General features: G+C 37.2%; 2 protein-coding genes across 2 annotated transcripts; both read right to left on the bottom strand.

Annotated features, from left to right (window-relative positions):
* Window positions 1–7154: 7154 nt before the first annotated feature.
* Window positions 7155–10546, bottom strand: LOC116136671 (proteasome subunit beta type-2-A). Its single transcript, XM_031422346.1, has 3 exons — window positions 10251–10546; window positions 10027–10150; window positions 7155–7654 (listed from the first exon to the last, which is right to left on the bottom strand). The coding sequence occupies exons 1-3, from the start codon at window positions 10406–10408 to the stop codon at window positions 7328–7330; spliced, it is 609 nt and encodes a 202-aa protein (XP_031278206.1). The 5' UTR covers window positions 10409–10546; the 3' UTR covers window positions 7155–7327.
* Window positions 10547–16202: 5656 nt separating this feature from the next.
* On the bottom strand, window positions 16203–19017 carry LOC116136528 (vicilin-like antimicrobial peptides 2-2). The gene is made up of 7 exons (XM_031422219.1): window positions 18644–19017; window positions 17751–18109; window positions 17489–17662; window positions 17287–17354; window positions 17098–17184; window positions 16539–16848; window positions 16203–16414 (listed from the first exon to the last, which is right to left on the bottom strand). Exons 1-7 carry the CDS (start codon window positions 19015–19017, stop codon window positions 16203–16205), a joined length of 1584 nt encoding a protein of 527 aa, XP_031278079.1.
* Window positions 19018–24934: the final 5917 nt, after the last annotated feature.

Here is a 24934-nt window from a genome sequence, read left to right on the forward strand (position 1 = left end):
TGATCGTTAAAAGAGACAGAAAAAAGGTGGAGATTTTTCATTCGAATGTGATCTATGATGAAATGGCAATCGTTCTCAATATGTTTAGTACACTCATGAAACACATCATTATTTGCAATTTGAATGGCACTTTGATTGTCACATAGAAGAGAAGTTAGGAGAGAAGTACTTCCTGAGAGCTCCACACACATGTTTGTCAAAAGCCATCTAAACCAGATAAGCTCAAAAATAGTATCAGTCAAGGCTCGAAACTCATATTCCGTACTCGACCTCGCAACAATTGATTGCTTCTTGCTTTTCCAAGAAACTAAGGAATCACCAAGAAGGAAACAATAACCAATAGTTGATCGTCGATCAGTCAGATCACTAATCCAGTCAGCATCAGAGTGAGCGTGTAACTGAACAGATTAGGTAGATGGAAAGTGAAGTCCATGAATCAAAGCACTCTTCGCATACCTTAAGATCCAAAGAATGACTGCATAATGAGTAGACTAGGGAGCAGACATAAACTAACTAACCAAGTGAACTGCATAGGAAATATCTGTTCGAGTAACAGTCAAATATATAAGACTCCCAACAAGCTGGCAATACCTAGTAGCATAAAAAAAAGGCTTATCATTAGTAGCACGAAGCTTAAGATTGGTCTCTAGAGGAGTGATTTCAATCTTTCTATCAGAGAGACCAGCTTGAGATAAAAAATCAATGACATACTTTGCATGGATAAATAGTAACCATCATTCCCACTAGAGACCTCCTGTCCTAAAAAATGAGAAATAGTATACATATATACTATTAGGAGACCCAACTAGGGAGCCCTAGACTATACACTGGGTTTAAACTTAAATATAATAATATAATTACACAATTAACAATCATAATCTATGTTTCAGTATTATAAAAGTTTTACATTCTCTATTATAGTTCATATTCTTATAAGTTTCCCATTTCATGCTATGAATCATCCACATTCTTTACAAATTTACCTTTTTTGTTTCTCATTTCTTAGAATCAATCCAAAGCAATTTTATCAAAATCAGACTTAACTGGTTGCAATTAAAAAGAGAAAACTCACTCAGCAAACCTAGAATATCAATTCTTTGGACAATAAAATAAATTGAAATTATCACTCAGCTGAGCCAAATAAACATTTTTACATAATTAATAATTTAACCAAAACACAGCATAAGAAAAATTATAATTAAAACATTAAATTTCCTTATTTAACTTGAATAACGTACATAGAAAAATGAAATTTTATGTCTTCAATTTTTTTTTTTATCATTTTCCTTGATTTTCTAAGAAACCAAACAAAACACATACCCAACTCAACATCAAACCCAAAACAAAAACCAAAACCCTAAATCTAAACTAGAAGAAGAAGAAGAAGGATTAAAGAAGAGATTGATTTTGAGTTGCATCAACACTTTTGTTTTTTGATTAAGTGAATTTTTGGAGGATTTCAAGTGTTTTGTTTTCACTTGAATCAATGCTTTTGTTTTGAGTTGCATCAACGCTTTTGTTTTGTGATGTAAGTCATGTAAGTGAGTTGCATCAACGCTTTCTTCACATCATGTTCCAGCATGCATATCAAGTTAATAAACAATGAATCATCTTTGTAAGATGTTAACAAATATAATTATAATGAGAATGCAATTGTTATGACTGAAACCAATCTTGAGAAATTAAGAGAAGAAGAGAGTAGAAGGGAAGAACAAAGGAAGAGAAGGAGAAGAGAAAGAGAAGGGAAAGAAAAATAGAGAGGAGAAGTCTAGAGAGTTTTTATATTAATTCATCGATAATCCCTCTTTACAAATATTGAGTATATATGGTGGTTTATTAGTGACCATCTCTAACCAACTACAAGTGGTTAAAGATGGTCACTAACAAACACTTTGAAATTATGAAAAACATAACAGTCCAAAAAGCATAACTAATTTGCCTTTGCCTTTCCCTTCCTTTTATACGTAACAATTCCTCCCACTTGAGTGCATTCTTTCCCCAAGAATGCATAAAGTCTAGGAACTGAGCCTGAATAAAAGTGAGGTCCTCCCAAGTAGAGTCTACAAATGGCAAGCTGCTCCATTTGATGAGCACTTGAGAAATATGCTGGTCATTTCTCAGAATTGTCCTCTAATTGAGGATTTTTTCTAGATGTACTATAAACTCATCTTCCTTCAACTCTGGTAGAGTATTGATTAGCAGAGTTCTATCTCCAATTTTATTTTTTAATAATGAAACATGAAAACTAGGGTGGATGAAACTATTCTCTAGTAGTTTCAGTTTGTAAGCCATAGGTCCAATCTTCTCTGACACTTGGAAGTGACCATAGTATCGTGCTATTAGTTTGAGTGACATCTTGAGTGTGATGCTCGATTGTCGATATGGCTGTAGTTTTAAATATACCCAATCCCCCACTTTAAACTGTCTTTCTGGCCTGTTTCCATCTGCATATTACTTCATTTTATTGCTTGCAATTGCCAATTGTTCCTTTAGTTGATCAAACATCTAAGCCCTTTGAGTTAGGAATTCTTCAATAGCTGTCACCAAAGTGGAATTATTAGGCAAAACTGGTAAAGGAGGAGGGTACCCATATAGGGCCTGAAATGGTTTCATCTTCTGATAATTGTCAAAAGTGGTGTTGTACCACCACTCTGCCAAATACAACCATTGTGCCCAATGTCTGGGTTGTGCAAAACACATGCATCGCAGAAAAGCTTCTAGGCAACAATTTACCCTTTCTGTTTGACCATTCGTCTGAGGGTGATAGGCGGTACTAAGTTGTAGTTTAGTGCCCAACAGCTTGAAGAGTTCTTGCCAAAATTAACCAGTGAAGTTCTTTGTCAAAAATAATATTTTCAGGCAGCCCATGCAACTTGAACACCTTTTCCATGAATACCTTAGCAACTGAATAAGGATGAGATATAGCAAAGAAATGGCTACACTTGGTGAATCTGTCCACCACTACTAGTATGGAATTGAACCTTTGAGACTTAGGTAGTTTGTCGATGAAATCCATCAATATGGAATGTCAGGCTTGCGATGGAATAGGCAGCAGCTGAAGTAATCTTGGTAGGCACAGGACTCTGACTTGTATCTTCGACAAACTTCACAAGTTAGAACCCACTCCATTACTGATTTTTGCATCTTGGGCCAGTAAAACACTTGTCTCAAACTCTAGTAAGTGTTCTAGATTCCTGAATGTCCTCCAAGAGGTATTCATGACAAGTCTCCATTAATTTGGACCTCAAATCATTACTACTCCCCACGTACAACTTACCTTTATAATATATAAGTCTAGCTTTGAGAGTACAGTTAGCTACAAAGTCAGGTTTGACTGATCGAGCTTGTAGTAGCATGGCAGCTTCCTCGTCGCCTTCATATGATTCCCGGGCTTCTTCCATCCATGCTAGAATAATTGAAAAAGCAAGGTAGCATAGATACTCCATATCTGGCCTGCGGGATAAAGTATTCGCAGCCTTGTTCTCAACCCCTTTTTTGTATTGAATTCTATAGTCTAACCCCAACAATTTAGTAACCCATTTTTGCTTAACATAAGTGTGTAACCTCTGTCCTGAAAGATGTTTTATGCTTTTGTGATCAGTCCTTATAATAAATTGGCCTTGCTCTAAGTAGTGCTTCCATTTAGAAACTGCAAATAGGATTGCTAACAATTCTCTTTCATATGCTGATAGCTGCTGGTTTCTCGGGCTGAGTGGTTTTGAAAGGAAAGCAATAGACCTTCCCTTTTGCATAAGGACTACGCCAATTCCACAACCACTGGCGTCACATTCTAGTGTAAACCTTTGAGTTAAATCTAGCAAAGCCAGGACTGGAGCTGAAACCATTGCAACTTTGAGGCTTTCAAAAGCTTCTTGAGCCTCAAAACCCCATATAAAAGCATCTTTCTTCAATAAATCTGTCAAGGGTCTGCTGATTGCTCCATTGTTCTTAATGAACTTTCTATAATAACCAGTTAGTCCCAAGAATCATTTTAATTCTTTCAATGTAACTGGTACTGGCCATGAACTCATTGCCTCTACTTTGGATGGATCTGTTGCTACCCCCCTGCTAGTACAAGGTGTCTAAGATAAGCTATCTCGGTCTTTCCGAATTCACACTTTGACATCTTGGCAAATAGCTGCTGCTCCACCAAAATTTGAAGGACTTGTTCTAGATGCCTCAGGTGGGATTTAGGGTTTGGATTGTAGATTAAGATGTCATCAAAGAAAAATAGAACAAATTTTCTTAGATAAGGCTAAAATATTTGGTTCATGAGGGCTTGGAAGGTGGCAAGGGTGTTAGTTAGGCCAAAGGACATAACTAAAAATTCAAAATGGCATGTGTGCGTCCTGAATGTTGTCTTAGGGATGTCCACAGGTTCCTTCCGTATCTGATGGTAGCCAGCCCTGAAATCAAGTTTAGAAAAAATGGTTGCCCCATGGAGCTCATCCAATAAGTCTTCAATTATCGGAATTGGAAACTTATTCTTCATAGTCCTCTCAGTAAGTTGTTGATAATCTATGCAAAATCTCCAACTATTATCCTTCTTCTTGACTACAAGAACTGGAGATGTGTAACGGCTGCAACTAGGCTGAATTATTTCAGAATTCAACATTTCCTTAGTGAGTTTTTCAATCTCTGTCTTTTGGAAGTAAGGATATCGATATGGCTTGACATTGACAAGTTCGACTCCTGCTTTTAACGGTATTTGATGGTTGTGTGTCCTAAAGGGGGGTAACCCTTTGGGTTATGAGAATATACACTGGAATCTATGAAGAACCTTCCTCAATCCCCACTGGAACTCATTGTCCTGCTGTGACCTTCTTGTCACTTCAGAATTTCTGATGGTTAGTGAAAATAGCCTCATTTTTATTCCATTCCATTTGTTTTTAACCAGCTTCTGTAACCTTTTGCAACTCATCATCTTTAAGGAAACTTCCTCCGTTATACCTTTTAATTTCACTAATTTCCCATCTTTCTTAACTATCAAACGATTTTCCTCAAAATCAAATTTTACTGGTGTGCAAGTCTTCATCCAATCTACAACCAATATCATATCATAGTCTCCTAAATCTAATACCCTTACATCAAACTGGAATTTATGCCCCTGCATAGCCCATGTATAGCCCAAACATTTGGCCTTCACCATTAGTTTTCTACCATCAACTACTACAACAGTCATTGGAGAAACTTGCATCATCTCCAGCTTAAGCTCCTTTGCAGTCTTGTCATCCACGAAGCTATGAGTACTCCCATTGTCAATTTGTATCAAAATCGCCTTTCCTTTCATTTGCCCTTTGAGCTTGATAGTTTTATCACTTACTCCCCCATCGATAGCATTCATAGATAACTTCATTCACCCTTCCTTTTCATCATGACATTTAATCCCTTCCTGTTCATAGCCCTCTTCCATTGCCCCCTGTTTTTCTTCTACTAACAATTCTTCTAGTTCTCCTTGTAAGGCCATCAATTTCTTCGATTGACATTGGTGCCCTAGAAAATACTTGTCCCCACATATGTAGTAGCTCCCATGGTTTTCCTTTGGTTGGATTTTATTTGTGTTAGACCTACTAGATTCCATGAAAGAGGATTTTTGGCTTGAATGAGCAGATTTTATGGGGTTTGTGTTCGTGGAATTGGCTTGGTTTTTGTACTATGGGGCAGAGTTGCTAGGAGAATGAATCTGGTGTTTGTAGAATTCGGGTAATTGGGTTTTAGATAAGGTTGGTAGGACTGTGGGTGTTTGCTTTGGTAATAGAATATGAATTTTGGTTGTGGTTATGGTTTAGGGCTTTAGCTGTCTCCTGAAGGATAATTTCTTGAATCTTGGCCTATTCAATGGCTTGGTACAAATTGGTGGGCCTTAGGAGCCTCACCATGGGCTTAATTTCACTTTTGAGGCCCCCAATGAAGTTAGATAGGAAATAGGACTTAGTCAAGTTGGGGTTCAGTCTCTCTATATGAGGTTTAAGTTCTTCAAATTTGATTTGAAACTCCTCCACACTTCCTTCCTGCCGTAATCAGTTAAACGTCTCAACTATATCCTCCATCAAATCATCCCCAAACCTATCAAACAGGGCTTTCTCAAATTCCTCTCATTCTATCACTCATTTTTCCTTACTCTAATTTTGAAACCACATCTCTGTTTTTCTAGATGAAAATAGAGAAGCTAATTCAACCTTCCTACTATCATCCACCTCATAAATATGGAAATACCTCCTGCATTTAATAACCCAAGTCTTAGGATCATCTCCCTCAAACATAGGAAGATCAACTTTGGGCAATAATTTGCTCCAATAAACAGATGTTTGAGTTGTGTCATTGCCATTAATATCACTATATCCCTTAGGAGTTGGTAAAATTCCCCTGGATGATTCGACCCCAGAGTTAGATTCCTTACCTTGATGTAAATTTTGGACCATCTATGTAAGGTTGGCGAGGATTATTTGATTTTCAGCAAATGCCTTTTGCATTTCATTCCTCATGCTCTGTTGTTCAGATAGCAACTCTTCATACAGCGACTGAGATTTTTGTTGGTCCTTCGTCATCGCTAATTGCTCCAGTCTCATATCTTCGAATCATCGGAGGTTCTCTCACTGAATCACCTCCAATCGTTGGAGCCCAGAGTCATTAACCTCGTCCAATCGATTTTGTAACGAATTTAATTGATCCTCCAGACCTTGCATCACCGACTCTTCTGTCGAAGCGGCCTTAGTGTTCCTCGTGTTTTTACTCATCTGTAGAGTTGAAGCCCAATTTTCGTTTTGCTCTGATACCAAATTGTTATGACTGAAACCAGTCCTGAGAAATTAAGAGAAGAGAGTAGAAGGGAAGAAGAAGGAGAAGAGAATGGAAAAAAAAAAAAATAGAGGGAGAAATTTAGAGAGTTTTTTGTATTAATTCATTGATAATCCCTCTTTACAAATATTGAGTATATATGGCGGTTTGTTAGTGACCATCTCTAACCAACTACAGCTGATAGTGCCTAAGGGTCTAAAGAAGTATAACAAACTCTTCTTGAAATTATGAAAAACATAACAGTCCAAAAAGCATAACTAATTTGCCTTTCCCTTTCCCTTTCCCTTCCTTTTATACTAACAGCAATCAACACATGGTGAAATAAAAACATATCTTTTCAGGCACGACAATTCCACTTCAGAAGTTGAATTAAATTTCCAAAACATTAACCATTCTTAAATATAAGCAATTCAAACAAAGAAGACAGTACTGTTTGAAACTAGTTTGGGCAGTTAGATATAACATTCTACCGCCTCATCCAAATTACACATTTTAAAAAGAAGCAATTCATGTATGAAACCCCTCGCGCTCAAGAAACAGTGGTTTCCTTGACAGATTCACGCCACGCATACTCCCTTGCTCCTTCCTTGTCAACTATCTTTATCACAAAGTTTGGTGGTGCCACAACCAGCCTAGACCTGATCTCCATTATGCACTTATCAACCAAATCTACAGCTTCTTCCACTGACATACCACTGTGGAAGTGTCTGTCCATCATGGAGAGTGAAAAATATGAGCCATAACCAAATGCACCCTTATCAACCTTGTGAAGGCTAGCAATGTAGTCAATGTAGTATAGAGAGGGTCCTGTCTCCTTGTCATAGCCAGCCAAAAGAATGTTGACCATGTATGGGCTCTGCAAACCAAATACAACAATTGGCAATGTCATAATTTGAAAATAGGACTAGCGAAGTGAGAAAAATTAGTATTAATGAACAAATGCAGTTACAGGCGTGTTCATGTTCCATGCAACCACTTGGTCCAACTGAACATATACTTGAACCGATCACATGTATATTCCATAGCAGTTCTATTGAAGATATAACATGCTGGGCACATTATGGCAAGGTAACAGTAGACAGAAATTACAACTTCATTTGCCTGAAACAGGTCTAACAATTTAAAGGTGTATTTCAATTCTGCCATGAAACTATCATAAACCTGCAAGCTTGATAAGTGCCTTACTTTCTATGGATTTAGAAAAGATAAAAAATTTCCTCACCAACCAAAAGGAGAATTGAAATAAAACTTGTGAAAAAACAAAATTACATGAACCATTTAGAGGCTCATCTCCCATGAACATCAATCAGAGAAGAAAATTCCAACACCCAAACAAGCTAGTGATCATAAGTTAAGATTATATGTTTAATATTATGAATACAAAAGCATACACATGTATAGATGTATTGTCATGTCTTTTCTTTTGAGAGATCCTGTCTCCATGCAATTAACCAAGTGTAAATTCTCTCTCTCTCTCTCTCTCTCTCTATTTGTGAGTATATAAGACCTTCTAAACCAACAGACTTGAGATGCCCCTAGTTAACAATTGAGTCATGGCTAATTGAATAAATAGTTTGTTTGTTAATACTAAAAGTCAAGAAATATGGTCGACAACACAATAAAAAGGGCCTCTAAGTACTCTCAAAGATAAATGGTTGTGCTCTCTCTTTCAAAGTTACTTTATTTTCTGTCACTAGGTTACTGTCGCTTTATCACCAGTAATAAAACTCCTGTCCTGTACAAAAGTTACGTGAAGGGCGATCAAGAAAGGACTAACCATTAACGTAGATTATAAATGTGTGAGCTAAAGCATCAAAATCATATTTATGCCCCTTTTTCAAAGGAAATTTAGAAATTAAACCTAATGACCAAATGGGAAGCAATCATAAAAGGAAGATAACAGGAAGATATCCTCCAAACAAGAACTTGAAAGGAACTAGCAGAAATAAAGAACAATAATAGAACTTGATTTAACCACACTCTTCACTCTAGGACAGACAGTGGACAAAGTAATTTAGGCCATTGAAAAGAATTGACCTTTCTAAGGCTTATCTAGTGGTACCGGATAATGCAAATACTAAGAAAAATTCACCATACTTGTAAATATCTAAATCCCTATTACTTGTCTATCCATAAAAATAAAAATAAAATTCTAACTCATCACAGAATGGTATTCACCTTTGTATTAATCTGTGCTTAGACACTCAATGTTTTAAATATGACCTGATGAAAGTCACTTACACAATACTTTCATCTCAGCTTAACCAAAACACCATAAGTTTAGCACTTATTGCACACAAGAGACAGGACATTCATGAAGAAGAAGTTGTAAAATAGAGACACAAAAATAACCTCGTCATTAGTCATCACATTTCATAGTACCAACAACAAAGTTTCTAGAAGATGTAATCTCAGTCTTATAAAAATTCAAAAATTAAAGTTAAAAAAAAATATACTCAAAATGGGAAAACCAGTAATTTGGATAAGTTTCACATCAATTGATTCCCCAATTAAAAGCCAAAGTTGTCACACATTAGACTATAACCCTTCCTACATGTTGTCCAAGAATAATCTAGCTTAATTTTTCCAGGCAATCACTAGCAAGAAAAATTTGCAATGCCTACAGCGGTAACTCATCAAAATAACTCCTTAGCATACATTGCACAAGAAAAATAGTAGCCAAACAAGAGCAGGGCTACCCATTTTTTTCCACTTCCAATTGCCAAGGGCCAATTTCTTCTTGTTTTTAATCAATCAAAGCATAAGATGAGAAACATACAAGAACCCTGAGTAGCATATCAATACATAACAACAGACATGAAAAAAAATATCACCTAATTTCGTATAAACACCAGCCAGCAAGTAAAACAATGTCGAAAAAGTGATTTAGTTCCAAGACTTATTCACATAAGGGGTCTAGTAATACCTAATATGCACTACGTCACTTCAATGGAACACATTTATATCTACAAGATATGAAACATTAGATTCAAATAATCCAAGCACTAAATCTAATTTACTAAAAGAAAGGAAGACCTTGCTGAAGGTCTACTTACATCACTAGAAGAATCCCAAATGCCTTACTAATTATCAAACGATCTTCAAATTTTATTAATCATTTATCAATTGATTAGTCAAATACACAACCACGACACTTAATAAGCCAGTAAATCAAAAAATGGCACACTTAAAAAAACCCTAATTCTACACCGCAACTGAAACAATTACCTTTCTCAAAGCAGTAGCAAGCTCTCCTCGCGTAAAGTTGGCTGCTGCCGCCGTCGTCAACGGAATTCCGTTGCGAAACTGGTACAACGCCACGTTCTTCTGAATAAACTCGGTAAACTGAACTCTGTAGAAGAAGAAATCGAATAAACAAACAAATAAATACGTATACTACGCGTACGTATGCGTAGAGAAAGACACACATAAACATGTATAAATAAATGTACCTGTCACCGGGTTCGCCGCTGGCGGCGATGAGTTTGTGAGAATCGAGGACCATGATCTTGTCTTCGTTAGATTTGTGAACAAGTATACTGTGAACGGCCGACGTGTCGGCCACTAAGATTGCGAAACCGTTTCCGACTAAACCGAACACGCACTCCATGTTTCGGTGGATCTGCTGGTGGTGGTATCGTCGATCTGTTTCTGTGTGTTGTTGGATTACTGGCGAGATGAGAGTGAGGTTTTATTTTGTTTTACTTTTTTAAGTAAATGGCGTCTTGAGGAACAAGAAAGAATCGGGTTTTGGGAGGGTAGTTTGGTCATTGAGATTTTACTTGGGAGTTTAGACTCCTTTGTTTGGATGTAGGAAGAGCGATGGTCTCAATTTGGAATGATATTAGTATGCGCTGGTTTTAGATTATCCCAACCTTTATTAAGCAGATCAGTTTTACAGTTGCTTGAGTATGTGTTTCATATGAATAAAACAATACCTATAAGATTAATATCCCATTTAATCTAACAGTTGACTTTAAAAGTAATAAAATTAATGTCAAGATAGTTGTTAAGTATCTCCTTCAAATTTGATTAGTCCATGTTGTGCGAGGATCCGCGATCAGCTTGGAGCAAGCAATAGTTCAGAAAGAGTTATAGCTCGAAGCTAATAGTGAAGCGGCAATCAGATGGGAGCAAGTTGTTGGACGGTTATCTTTTAAATCATGGATAAACATTATCTCCTAAAATGAAAGAGAAGATCACGAGAATAGTCCCTACAATTTCGTATTGTCAATCACGTCAAGAATTATGAGATTAACTTCTTAAAATCATCCCATTGTCCCTATTTTTTATCTTGTAAATGTTGCAATTTCATAGTATGAAAACCCCTAAAAATCATTGTGAAGGGATTAGAAAATCTTAAGAGGAGAGACTACTATTGTAAGACAAAAACACTTGAATAGCATAACAGTGGACGTAATTTGAACTCGTGGAACCACTTTAAAAGTCTTATTTGTTTCTTTTTCTTTACAATTTTATTTATTTTTTGTTGATTATTATTAATCACACTCACATTTTACCCACTTCCTTTGAGATCAATTGGGTATTGCGGGTTGTTGCGGATTTTCGTAACCACAGTCCATAAGCTCGTATGTGTTGATCTCATCCTCACGACTATTCATTTATGTATCCATTTCTCCTGTTTTTGTTTACATTTTCGTTTTTTAAATTGCAAAAACCAATAAAATGACACTTCCTCACTCCTCAAATCTTCAGACTCAAATGCAATTAACTCTTTATTCTTATCAAAATATGACTCATATTCAAATTAAATCAGAAGATAACAACACTGCAAAAGACAGAAAAAATGGCAAACAAAGTGGTTTGCATTATTGGTGCTGTGTGCCTTGTTTTAGTTGCCGCGGTTGAGGCTAAGGAAGATGATATCACCAAATGCTTTAGTCATTGTGAGAAGGAATGCCTTCGTCATGACCATCCGATCACCTTCTGCTAGATGAAGTGCGAAACTGAGTGCTTCAACAAAGAGGTTGACAATAATTAACCATTCTTAAAGAAGTTTTCTTGCTTTAACATAATTTTATTAAACTTCTGACATACGTCTTCCTATTTGTGCAGCCAACTTACAAATAAGTTTTCCTTGACCAATAAAGCCAAGGCACACTTGGCGGGTATCCACCCTGAATAAGCACATCTAAAATGAATGAAGTGCATATATCCTCATTTGTAATAACTTCATCTAATGATCTAACGCACAAAGTTTTCTCCCTTTTTCTATCTCAAATCCCATTCTCCTCTCCATTCTTCCAATGTTACTGCTCAATACATTAATTTCAACAAGAAAAGAGGTCAATAAACGATAAAAAGGGAAGAAAAAAGATCATTTCCATCCGTAAATGTCAACAACATCTGAGCGAATTCTGAACACTTTCATTCAAGATTGTTGGAAATACAATTCAATTTAGGTTTAGACATTCTGAGATGGTGGCCATGGTCCAGGACATTTGGGTGGAGCAGGTGGGTTGCAAGGAGCACCTTTTGCAAATGAACAGATGCACTCATCAAAGGGAATTCCCCCGCCAGCAGAGCGACAGAATGCTCTAACTTTCCCAATTCCCCTGTAGCAGGGCTCACATACTGCAACGCACGCATTCACATCAGGACATCCACCACCCCTCACTGCTAATTCACAACCTTTGCCTGCATACAATAACAAAAAACGGATCACACAATAACATTACTTAAGATATGTAACAGGAAACATAAACGCAGAAACTTCACTTCACAGAATCGTATGCATTTTAGTTCCTGGCTTAGCTGTACAACTATAAGCTTTATAGGTGGAAGACATTTATATTTTCACTGTGTGATGAGCAAACCTGCAGTGAATACAGAGAGGACGAGGAGGAAGGAGAGGGAAACAGAGAGTTTGGCCATCTGAATCGTGAATTCTTCACTTCTTGGATAGTACGGGGTCGGCCATGGTGGGGTTTTATAGGTGGTGACCATAATGAAATTGACTTCCTCAGGAGATTTTGTTCAAGTTATAACATTAATAAATGGATACAGTGGTGTTTAACATGTCACAAGTTTCATGCCATATCATATGTCATGTAATTGTCTTGTGATATTTATGAGAAGTTATTGATGCACCTTCTTAAAATGAAAGAATTAAATATTATTAAATGGTATTGATTTTATGTTCTTAATTCAATTTTAATACGTTTCTTTGTTCTTCGGCTGATTTCTGTATTTTAATTGTCTTCCCCTCAAATAAGTTGGTTTCTCTCTCTCTCTCTCTCTCTCTCTTTTCGTTAAAGGCATGCATGAAAAGATGATAAAGATATCGACGGTAATCACATAAGTTATATTGGCTATATTTGGCAGGAAAAGCTGCTGCTGGTTTAACAAAGTTTAATTTATTAATAACATGAAGTTAAGCAATAAGAGTTCCATTGAGTGTATTTTCAACTGGTGGTGACCACAGTGCAGGACATCTGGGCGGAGCAGGAGGGTCACAGGGGGCTCCACGTTTAAAGGAACAAATACATTGATCATATGGGATTCCTCCACCAGCAGCCCTACAAAACACAGCTATGATCCCAACACCCCTGTAACATGGGCGGCATAACTCCACACACTTACTCACATCGGGACACCCTCCACCGATTGTAGCTTTCTCACACGCTCCCTCAACCTTTGGCAACATACTTTTTACTGCACACAACCAAAAATTAGTAGCAACATTATAAAACCAAGATGATAAAAAAGTTGCCGCAAGCCATGAATTCAGGAAGAGCTTTTAACATTCTCCCAGATTCATGATGAGGACATTGAACAAACCTGAAGCGAACACAAGCATTGCAAAAAGCAGGTAAAAGGAAGCAGAGAATTTGGCCATCTCAATCCTTCACAACTGCAATGAAGAAGCTTTGTAGATAGTGTTTTGACAAGGCTCTGGTTCTTATAGATTATGGACTAAACTAGCTTGAGATACAAAATCTAAAAAGTTACAATAAAATTGGCAACATAATCCCAACAATTAAATTATGTCAGAGCAAATCTGTGACCAAAATCTTACAGGATATAACTTTAAATAGATTACTTATTCCCATGAAGTAGAAACAAGAGGCGTTGCTATTATTAGAAGGCTCCCAACCAAATTCGGTGAGTCTGCCAATTATAAAATGGTGCATCTGGGATTATCCTTCGTTATCTAGGAGCATTAATGATAAAAGGTGTAAACTAAATATACATATTTTGCAGCCAAATGTTTTAAGGAGGCGTCTGATTCAAGAAATGTTGGATTATTGGGAATGTTGGATTATTGGAAAGTTAGATTACCTTGAAGATTACTAAGAATCTTTAGAAAAATTTGTTTGGTTAATTGGTGAGTATGTTATATTAATATGTTTGATTGAGATAAATAAATTAGTGGGTATGTTATATAAATTATTGAATTGTCCTCTACTTAAATATTATTATTATATTATTTTTTAATATTGATTATTATTTAGATTATTATAACCCCCTGCATTTAAAAACTTAGCAAAAATAACCACATAATAAAAGTTTGGAAAATCAATAAAACACCCCCATCAACCCATCCACTGTCAACCACAACAAGCTGCCGACAGCTGACAACCTAACAACACACGAAAGGCAGAAAATGGCCTCCGTGTGCCGTATGGTCATTTCTAACCAGAGATCTAGCCGGAAATGGCCAAACATGATAGATCTAGCCGTCGACGACCAGATCGACGGATCTAGCCTAAAATGGCCATATCGATGCACGGCGGCCATTTTCGGCCTTCTGTGTGTCGTTCCGACGGCGGCCACAGCTGGCCGCGACGATGGTTGTAGGTGGTGGCAGGTGGGTGGGGGTGGTGGCTTGGGTGAGCTGCAATCTGTTTTGAATTCAAGGGTAATTTTGTCCAAAAAAGTTAATTAAATGGATGAAATAGTAAAAGTCAAATTCATGTAAATAAATTTAAAAATAAGGGCATTATTGTCCTAATTCAAGGGTAATTTTGTCCAAAAAGTTAATTAAATGGGATGAAATAGTAAAAGTCATATTTATGTAAATAAATTTAAAAATAAGGGCATTATTGTCCTAAAATTTTATTAATAAGAGATAGAATTGAAACAAAAAAAGATAATTTTGGTAATCTTGAATACCTAAGAAAATGGAGGTAATCAAATTACCTCTAATATTACCAATGGTAACCACTATTGGTATTTAAATATTAGCGATATCTTATATTACTTGATAACCAAACATGATAATCAAGTAATATAAGATGACTTAACTCTAGTAATCTTCAATAACCCCCAACCAAACACCCCCTAAGGGTGCATTTGGTTCAGAGAATGTTGGATTACTAGTAATGTTGGATTATTGAAATCTTATATTACCTTGAAGATTACTGAGAATCTTTAAGAAAATGTGTTTGGTTAATTGGAATAAATTGGTAGGTATGTTATATTAATATGTTTGGTTAGGATGAATAAATTGGTGGGTATGTTATTTAAATTATTAAACTGTCCTCTTTTTAAATATTAATATAATATTAATTTTATTATTAATTTTTAAATAATTTCTTTTAACCCCCAATATTTCAAATTTAGCTAAAACACCTCTGCTTATATAAAATTTTAATTTATAACAAACTCATCCCCACCACCCTGCCGCCACCACAAACTACTGTTGGAAGTCGCTGTCAGCAACCCATCGTGACCAGGAGGCCCCGTTATGGCCCTTTTTGGCCATATTGATGGCTGAAAAGGCTATATCGGGAGCAGATCTGACCGAAAATGGCCAGATTGATGGGTCTAGCAGTTAACAGCCAGATCTGCTCCCGATATGGCCTTTTCGGCCATCAATATGGCAAAAAATAGCCATATTGGGGCCTCCCGGTCACGGTGGGTTTTGCTCACGATGACTCCAAGTGACTTCTGGTGACTTCCCACAATGGCTGGCGATGGTTTGGCTGGCAGCAGTAGGTGGGTAGGGGTGGTAGCTTTGGTAAGCTGAAATTTGTTTTGATTTCAAGGGTAATTTTGTCTAAAAAATTAATTAATTAGGGTGAAATGGTAAAAGCAATATTCATGTAAATAAATTTAAAAATAAGGGCATTATAGTCATAAAATTTTATTAATAAGAGATACAATTATAACAAAAAAAAATTACTCAAATAATCTTATAATACCTAAAAAAATTATTGATATTATTAATAATAATCATTATTGATATTTAAAAATTATTGATACCATATATTACTTAACAACCAAATATAATAATTTAAACTTAGTAATCCCTCGTATCCTCCAACCAAACGTCTTAAAAGGACAAAAAGAGACTCGTGGCACAAAGCAAACTGCTACCAAAAGCTTGAGTGTGTATATATATATATATATATATATATATATTTGTTTCATTCACCCACTCAGAAACCAATTAAGTCCAAAACTGATGGCAAAGAGTGCCCTTTCCCTTCCTCTCTCTGTTCCTCCTCTTCAGGCCTGGCCAGTTCAGGCCCTGCCACAAAATATGATTCCTTGGGGTTGTCACTGAAAATCCTCTCTATCAATCTTGCAGGTACGTTGAACGCGATTTCCAGGGCCTCTCTCTCCACTTGGTTCATTATGTTAATTTTCCCTTCGTATCAATAGAGCAGAAATTGAAACTCTTAGCTTGTAACTATAATTATCTAATTCTGCCAAAAAATATTACTTGATTAATGCTAATTTTCTTATATGATCTTTATTTTTATTGGTTTTACCTGCAAGGAAGTTTCTCTGGTTGTTCAGGGCATTGATTCCAAACCCAACTGTTCGCAGATTCTCATTTTGAGCAACCAGGGCTATGGGATGACCTGCCGGGATTATGAAAACGTCACCTGGAGACAATTCAGCTGTGATTTTTTGAAGTCTTCCACTACTTTCTTCTTCCTCTCTTTGTTCTCTTGGCTCCTGTGATCCTTGGCCTTGATGTGAAAGATGTGGGCAACCCATTTCTAAGCGTCCCCTTCCTTCTATTACCAGAACAATTGTTGTGGTCTTGGAATTGTAGTGTGGAACCATCATTCCTCCCTGCAAAATGCAAGATATGTTGGTAACACAGTAAAAAAAATGTATGCGTTTACAATGGAAGTAGTTGCTTTCTTTACTTGGTTGATGTCAACATAAGTGACAGAAACTCCCAGTTCTTGTAGTTGCTTGGGATTCTCATTGGGAGTGGCCTCAAAAATTATTATGATATAGAGGTTCTTTGCTAAGCAGATTGAACGGACTACCAGATTCACTGCTTGACTTCTTTGGTGTAGCGTGTTGACTTAATGCTTTAAGCTGCTCTGGCGTGGCTCTTCTGATTGCGCCATGCTGCCTCTGCTCCCCCTCAAAGAGCCTCTGTAGCTGGTCACTTGGTGTCTGGTAAAAAACAAATCGAAAAGTCAGAAACAACCGGAACTAAAACAATAGCCAAAATATTATTCAAATAAAAAAAATAAAAATAAAATTAAACAATTCTACGTTTAGAGCGCGCTGGAGGATGTCATTGCTGAAGACTCTGTAATATGACTCTGGATTTCCACCTCCAGCTGCAAAGTATTTCTGCACCGGAAACAAGTTCAAAAATTATATGTGTAACAGTGTTGACAATCAGAGAAGAAATAATGAAGGGAACGAGGAACTAATGTTGAATAAGTACCCTAAATTGGCTAGGAGTGTTAACAGGATGGAAGAGCACCGGCAACAAGTTCAAAAATTATAGCTAATTGTAGCTTTTCACTATTCTCTTGGTTAATTAGATATACAGTAACCCCTGCAGGAACTCTAAGCATATCTCCAAGACCCATGTTGAAGGATTCCCTTCTTTCTTGTGACACAAGAGTAATGATTCCCTTTCCTGTAAAGAGGGGAAAACAGAATTAACCAACCATGCATGTTTTAATTGGATAACAATTGAAATTCTGAAAGAAATACTCTTGGCTCACCTCTTACAACAACCGCGATAGTTTCAGCATCAGAATGGTGTGGGACAACTAATGTGCTAGGATTAGCCTCTGTAATGGCCAATCGGTAATTGTCGATGCCACGAAGAAGTTGAGATCTTTCGCTAAACCTCTGTAAAACCTTGATATGACCCTCTTGGGACTTGAAAAGATAATGGAATCTCTGTGCGTGGAAGTAGTAAGGATTGTTCCTCTGTTGCTGCTCTTCTCTTTGTGGATTTTGGTCGCCTTTTCGCCTTTTTTCCTCTTTTTCTCTCTGTTGCTCGCACCAGCTCTTGCATTGTTGCTGATGTTGCTCCCCTCTCTCTTGCCTTTCACATTGTTTTCGGCACTGTTCGTATGGTTGATGCGACCCATGATAGTTTTCTTCGCCAGCACCTCCATTGCCTCGTAGTAGTTGACTTATTTCTTCCTGTTGTAAATTCCTTTTTGTGCCTTCATATTGTCTCTTGCACCTTTTCTTGCACTGTGGCTCTTGCCTAACCGGTTGCTTCTTGCACAGTTGCATGCATTGCTCGAATTTTTCATCTGGGTCTCGCGATGAGTAATCGTGACGACTGACTTCTCGCTCACGCTCTCTGTCTCGCTCTCTTTCTTCTCTTTCGCGTTCTCTCTGTCGCTCTATTTCTTCTTGTTCTTCTTCTTTTTCCTCCTCTCGTCGCTCTCTTTCTTCTCCTTCCTCCTCTCGTCGCTCTCTTTCGCGTTTCCTCGTTTGCTCTTTTTCACGTTCCCTCTGTTGCTCTCTTTCCCGTTCCCTCTTTTGCTCTCTTTCACGTTCCCTCTGTTGCTCTCCTCCTTCACGCTCTCTTTCTTGCTCTTGATCTCCTTCTTCCCGCTCTTGTCGTTCCCTTTGCTCTTTTTCTCTTTTTTCTCGTTCTCGTTCTATTTGCTCTCGTTGGCGTTCTTGTTCTTCCTCCCTCACTTCCTCCACACAGCGTTGCTCACACTGCTGCTGTTGCGTCCTCCCGCTTTCCTCCGATTCACAACGTTTCCGACACTTCTGGAGTTCCCGCCGAGAGCCCTCCCCTTCCCAAGGAGTGGTACCTACATACTTCCTGTCACAACGAGCTGCGCAATCAAATAAGCCTGGAAAATCCTTCTCCTCCCGCCGGCATTGATCTACGCATCGGTCGAGGTCCGTCCTCTGTCTAGGAATCCCATGACCCAGTGACAGCAACCCAGAAGAGAAATATATGGTGAACACAAACCATAAGAATAAAGGATAGGGAAACTTAGTTTTGATCACCATTGTTAGCTTCAGGATAGTTGTTAATTAAATGTAAGACAATCCACTTCCTGCATTTTTAAGTACAGAAAGCTGGGAAGCTATGCATGCTGATGCTCTTAGATGTTAGTTACATTTGGCCTTCTGATTCCTATGCAAGGAGACAGGTGTTTTATACTTCCACCATATTTGAAACAAACAAGTTCAATGACATCTGATATTACCTCATTACATATATAACTATATATGCAGCGAAGCGATGGTGTTTGATTCGGAACGGTCCACAGCTGATTACGAACGGCTCCAATGTTGATTTTCTGAGTGCTGGACACGATGCACGCGGCGGCCATTTTCGGCCTTCTGTGTGTCGTTCCGACGGCGGCCACAGCTGGCCGCGACGATGGTTTGTAGGTGGTGGCAGGTGGGTGGGGGTGGTGGCTTGGGTGAGCTGCAATCTGTTTTGAATTCAAGGGTAATTTTGTCCAAAAAGTTAATTAAATGGAGAATAGTAAAAGTCAAATTCATGTAAATAAATTTAAAAATAAGGGCATTATTGTCCTAATTCAAGGGTAATTTTGTCCAAAAGTTAATTAAATGGGATGAAATGTAAAAGTCATATTTATGTAAATAATTTAAAATAAGGGCATATTTGTCCTAAAATTTTATTAATAAGAGATAGAATTGAAAAAAAAAGATATTTTGGTAATCTTGATTACCTAAGAAAATGGAGGTAATCAAATTACCTCTATATACCAATGGTAACCACTATTGGTATTTAAATATTAGCGATATCTTATATTACTGATAACCAAACATGATATCAAGTAATATAAGATACTTACTTAACTCTAGTAATCTTCAATAACCCCCAACCAAACACCCCCTAAGGGTGCATTTGGTTCAGAGAATGTTGGATTACTAGTAATGTTGGATTATTGAAATCTTATATTACCTTGAAGATTACTGAGAATCTTTAAGAAAATGTGTTTGGTTATTGGAATAAATTGGTAGTATGTTATTTAATAGTTTGGTTAGGATAATAAATTGGGGGTATGTTATTTAAATTATTAACTGTCCTCTTTAAATATATATTAATATTAATTTTATTATAATTTTTAATAATTTCTTTTAACCCCCAATATTTCAAATTTAGCTAAAACACCTCTGCTTATATAAAATTTTAATTTATAACAAACTCACCCCACCACCCTGCCGCCACCACAAACTACTGTTGAGTCGCTGTCACAACCCATCGTGACCAGGAGGCCCCGTTATGGCCCTTTTTGGCCATATTGATGGCTGAAAAGGTAATCGGGAGCAGATCTGACCGAAAATGGCCAGATTGAGGGTCTAGCAGTTAACAGCCAATCTGCTCCCGATATGGCCTTTTCGGCCATCATATGGCAAAAATAGCCATATTGGGGCCTCCCGGTCACGGTGGGTTTTGCTCACGATGACTCCAAGTGACTTCTGGTGACTTCCCACATTGGCTGGCGATGGTTTGGCTGGCACAGTAGGTGGGTAGGGTGGTAGCTTTGGTAAGCTGAAATTTGTTTTGATTTCAAGGGTAATTTTGTCTAAAAAATTAATTATTAGGGTGAAATGGTAAAAGCAATATTCATGTAAATAAATTTAAAATAAGGGCATTATAGTCATAAAATTTTATTAATAGAGATACAATTATAACAAAAAAAAATTACTCAAATAATCTTATATACCTAAAAAAATTATTGATATTATTATAATAATCATTATTGATTTTAAAATTATTGATACCATATATTACTTAACAACCAAATATATAATTAAACTTGTATCCCTCGTATCCTCCAACCAAACGTCTTAAAAGGACAAAAAGAACTCGTGGCACAAGCAAACTGCTACCAAAACTTGAGTGTGTATATATATATATATATATATATATATATTTGTTCATTCACCCACTCGAAACCCATTAAGTCCAAAACTGATGGCAAAGTGCCCTTTCCTTCCTCTCTCTGTTCCTCCTCTCAGGCCTGGCCAGTTCGCCCTGCCACAAAATGATTCCTTGGGGTTGTCACTGAAATCCTCCTATCATCTTGCAGGTACGTTAACGCGATTTCCAGGCCTCTCTCTCCACTTGGTTCATTATGTTAATTTTCCCTTCGTATCAATAGCAGAAATTGAAACTCTTACTTGTAACTATAATTATCTAATTCTGCCAAAAAATATTACTTGATTAATGCTAATTTTCTTATATGATCTTTTTTTTTTATTGGTTTTCCTCAAGGAGTTTCTCTGGTTGTTCAGGCATTGATTCCAACCCAACTGTTCGCAGATTCTCATTTTGAGCAACCAGGCTATGGGATGACCTGCCGGATTATGAAAACTCACCTGGAGACAATTCAGCTGTGATTTTTGAAGTCTTCCACTACTTTCTTCTTCCTCTCTTGTTTCTCTTGGCTCCTGTGATCCTTGGCCTTGATGTGAAGATGTGGCAACCCATTTCTAAGCGTCCCCTTCCTTCTATTACCAGAACAATTGTTGTGGTCTTGGACTTGTATGTTACTGCTTAATACCTTAATTTTAACAAGAAAAGAGGTCAATAAACGATAAAAAGGGAAGAAAAAAGATCATTTCCATCCGTAAATGTCAACAACATCTGAGCGAATTCTGAACACTTTCATTCAAGATTGTTGGAAATACAATTCAATTTAGGTTTAGACATTCTGAGATGGTGGCCATGGTCCAGGACATTTGGGTGGAGCAGGTGGGTTGCAAGGAGCACCTTTTGCAAATGAACAGATGCACTCATCAAAGGGAATTCCCCCGCCAGCAGAGCGACAGAATGCTCTAACTTTCCCAATTCCCCTGTAGCAGGGCTCACATACTGCAACGCACGCATTCACATCAGGACATCCACCACCCCTCACTGCTAATTCACAACCTTTGCCTGCATACAATAACAAAAAACGGATCACACAATAACATTACTTAAGATATGTAACAGGAAACATAAACGCAGAAACTTCACTTCACAGAATCGTATGCATTTTAGTTCCTGGCTTAGCTGTACAACTATAAGCTTTATAGGTGGAAGACATTTATATTTTCACTGTGTGATGAGCAAACCTGCAGTGAATACAGAGAGGACGAGGAGGAAGGAGAGGGAAACAGAGAGTTTGGCCATCTGAATCGTGAATTCTTCACTTCTTGGATAGTACGGGGTCGGCCATGGTGGGGTTTTATAGGTGGTGACCATAATGAAATTGACTTCCTCAGGAGATTTTGTTCAAGTTATAACATTAATAAATGGATACAGTGGTGTTTAACATGTCACAAGTTTCATGCCATATCATATGTCATGTAATTGTCTTGTGATATTTATGAGAAGTTATTGATGCACCTTCTTAAAATGAAAGAATTAAATATTATTAAATGGTATTGATTTTATGTTCTTAATTCAATTTTAATACGTTTCTTTGTTCTTCGGCTGATTTCTGTATTTTAATTGTCTTCCCCTCAAATAAGTTGGTTTCTCTCTCTCTCTCTCTCTCTCTCTTTTCGTTAAAGGCATGCATGAAAAGATGATAAAGATATCGACGGTAATCACATAAGTTATATTGGCTATATTTGGCAGGAAAAGCTGCTGCTGGTTTAACAAAGTTTAATTTATTAATAACATGAAGTTAAGCAATAAGAGTTCCATTGAGTGTATTTTCAACTGGTGGTGACCACAGTGCAGGACATCTGGGCGGAGCAGGAGGGTCACAGGGGGCTCCACGTTTAAAGGAACAAATACATTGATCATATGGGATTCCTCCACCAGCAGCCCTACAAAACACAGCTATGATCCCAACACCCCTGTAACATGGGCGGCATAACTCCACACACTTACTCACATCGGGACACCCTCCACCGATTGTAGCTTTCTCACACGCTCCCTCAACCTTTGGCAACATACTTTTTACTGCACACAACCAAAAATTAGTAGCAACATTATAAAACCAAGATGATAAAAAAGTTGCCGCAAGCCATGAATTCAGGGAGAGCTTTTAACATTCTCCCAAATTCATGATGAGGACATTGAACAAACCTGAAGCGAACACAAGCATTGCAAAAAGCAGGTAAAAGGAAGCAGAGAATTTGGCCATCTCAATCCTTCACAACTGCAATGAAGAAGCTTTGTAGATAGTGTTTTGACAAGGCTCTGGTTCTTATAGATTATGGACAAACTAGCTTGACATAGAAAATCTAAAAAGTTACAATAAAATTGGCAACATAATCCCAAAAATTAAATTATGGCAGAGCAAATCTGTGACCAAAATCTTACAGGATATAACTTTAAATAGATTACTTGTTCCCATGAAGTAGAAACAAGAGGTGTTGCTATTATTAGAAGGCTCCCATCCAAATTCGATGAGTCTGCCGAGTATAAAATGGTGCATCTGGGATTATCCTTCGTTATCTAGGAGCATTAATGAAAAAAGTTGTAAACTAAATATACATATTTTGCAGCCAAATGTTTTAAGGGGCGTTTGGTTCAGGAAATGTTGAATTATTGCGAATGTTGGATTACTGGAAAGTTAGATTACCTTGAAGATTACTAGGAATCTTTAGGAAAATGTGTTTGATTAATTGGTAGGTATGTTATATTAATATGTTTGGTTGAGATGAATAAATTGGTGGGTATGTTATTTAAATTACCTAATTGTTCTCTAATTAAATATTATTATTATATTATTTTTTAATACTGATTATTATTTGGATTATATAACCCCCTGCATTTAAAAACTTAGCAAAAACAATCCCATAATAAAAGTTTGGAAAATCAACAAAACACCCTTACCAACCCAACCACTGCCGGCCGCCGGCAACCACAGCAAGCTGTCAGCAACCTAACGATGCACGGAAGGCAGGAAATGGCCTCCGTGCGCCGTATGGCCATTTTTGGCTAGAGATCTAGCAGAAAATGGCCAAACGTGACAGATCTGGCCGAAAATGGCCATATTGGTGAACGGCGGGCATTTTTGGCCTTCCGTGCACCGTTTCGGCTGTGGCGGCTGGCTGCGGCGATGGTTGCCAGCAGTAGGCGGCGGCAGGTGGGTGGGTGGGCTGCAATTTGTTTTGAAGTCAAGGGTAATTTTGTCCAAAAAGTTAATTAAATATGGTGAAATAGTAAAAGTCATATTCATGTAAATAAATTTAAAAATAAGGGCATTATTGTCTTAAAATTTTATTAATAAGAGATAGAATTGTAACAAAAAAAGATAATCCTGGTAATCTTAGAATACCTAAGAAAATAGAGATAATCAGATTACCTCCAATATTACCAATAGTAACCACTATTGGTATTTGAAGATTATCAGTATCTTATATTACTTGACAACCAAACATAGTAACCAAGTAATATAAGATAACTTAACCCTAGTAATCTTCAATAACCCCCAACCAAACACCCCTTAAGAATGCATTTGGTTCAAGGAATGTTGGATTACTGAAATCTTATATTACCTTGAAGATTACTGAGAATCTTTAAGAAAATATGTTTGGCTAGTTGAAATAAATTAGTAGGTATGTTATATTAATATGTTTGGTTAGGAGGAATAAATTGGTGAGTATGTTATTTAAATTACTAAATTGCCCTCTTTTTAAATATTAATATAATATTATTTTTATTATTAATTTTTAAATAATTTCTTTTAACCCCCCATATTTCAAATTTAGCTAAAACACCCTCACTTATATAAAACTTTAATTTATAACAAACTCACCCTCACCGCCCTGCCGCTAGCACAAACCACCGTCGGAAGTCATCATGAGCAGCCCACTGTGATCGGGAGGCCCCACTATGGCCGTTTTTGCCATATTGATGGCCGAAAAGGCCATATCAGGAGTAGATCTGGCCGGAAATGGCCAGATCTGCTCTCGATATGGCCAGATCTGCCATCAATATGGCCAA

The sequence above is a fragment of the Pistacia vera genome, unplaced genomic scaffold (assembly GCF_008641045.1).
Source record: "Pistacia vera cultivar Batoury unplaced genomic scaffold, PisVer_v2 Contig317, whole genome shotgun sequence".
NCBI lineage: Eukaryota > Viridiplantae > Streptophyta > Magnoliopsida > Sapindales > Anacardiaceae > Pistacia > Pistacia vera.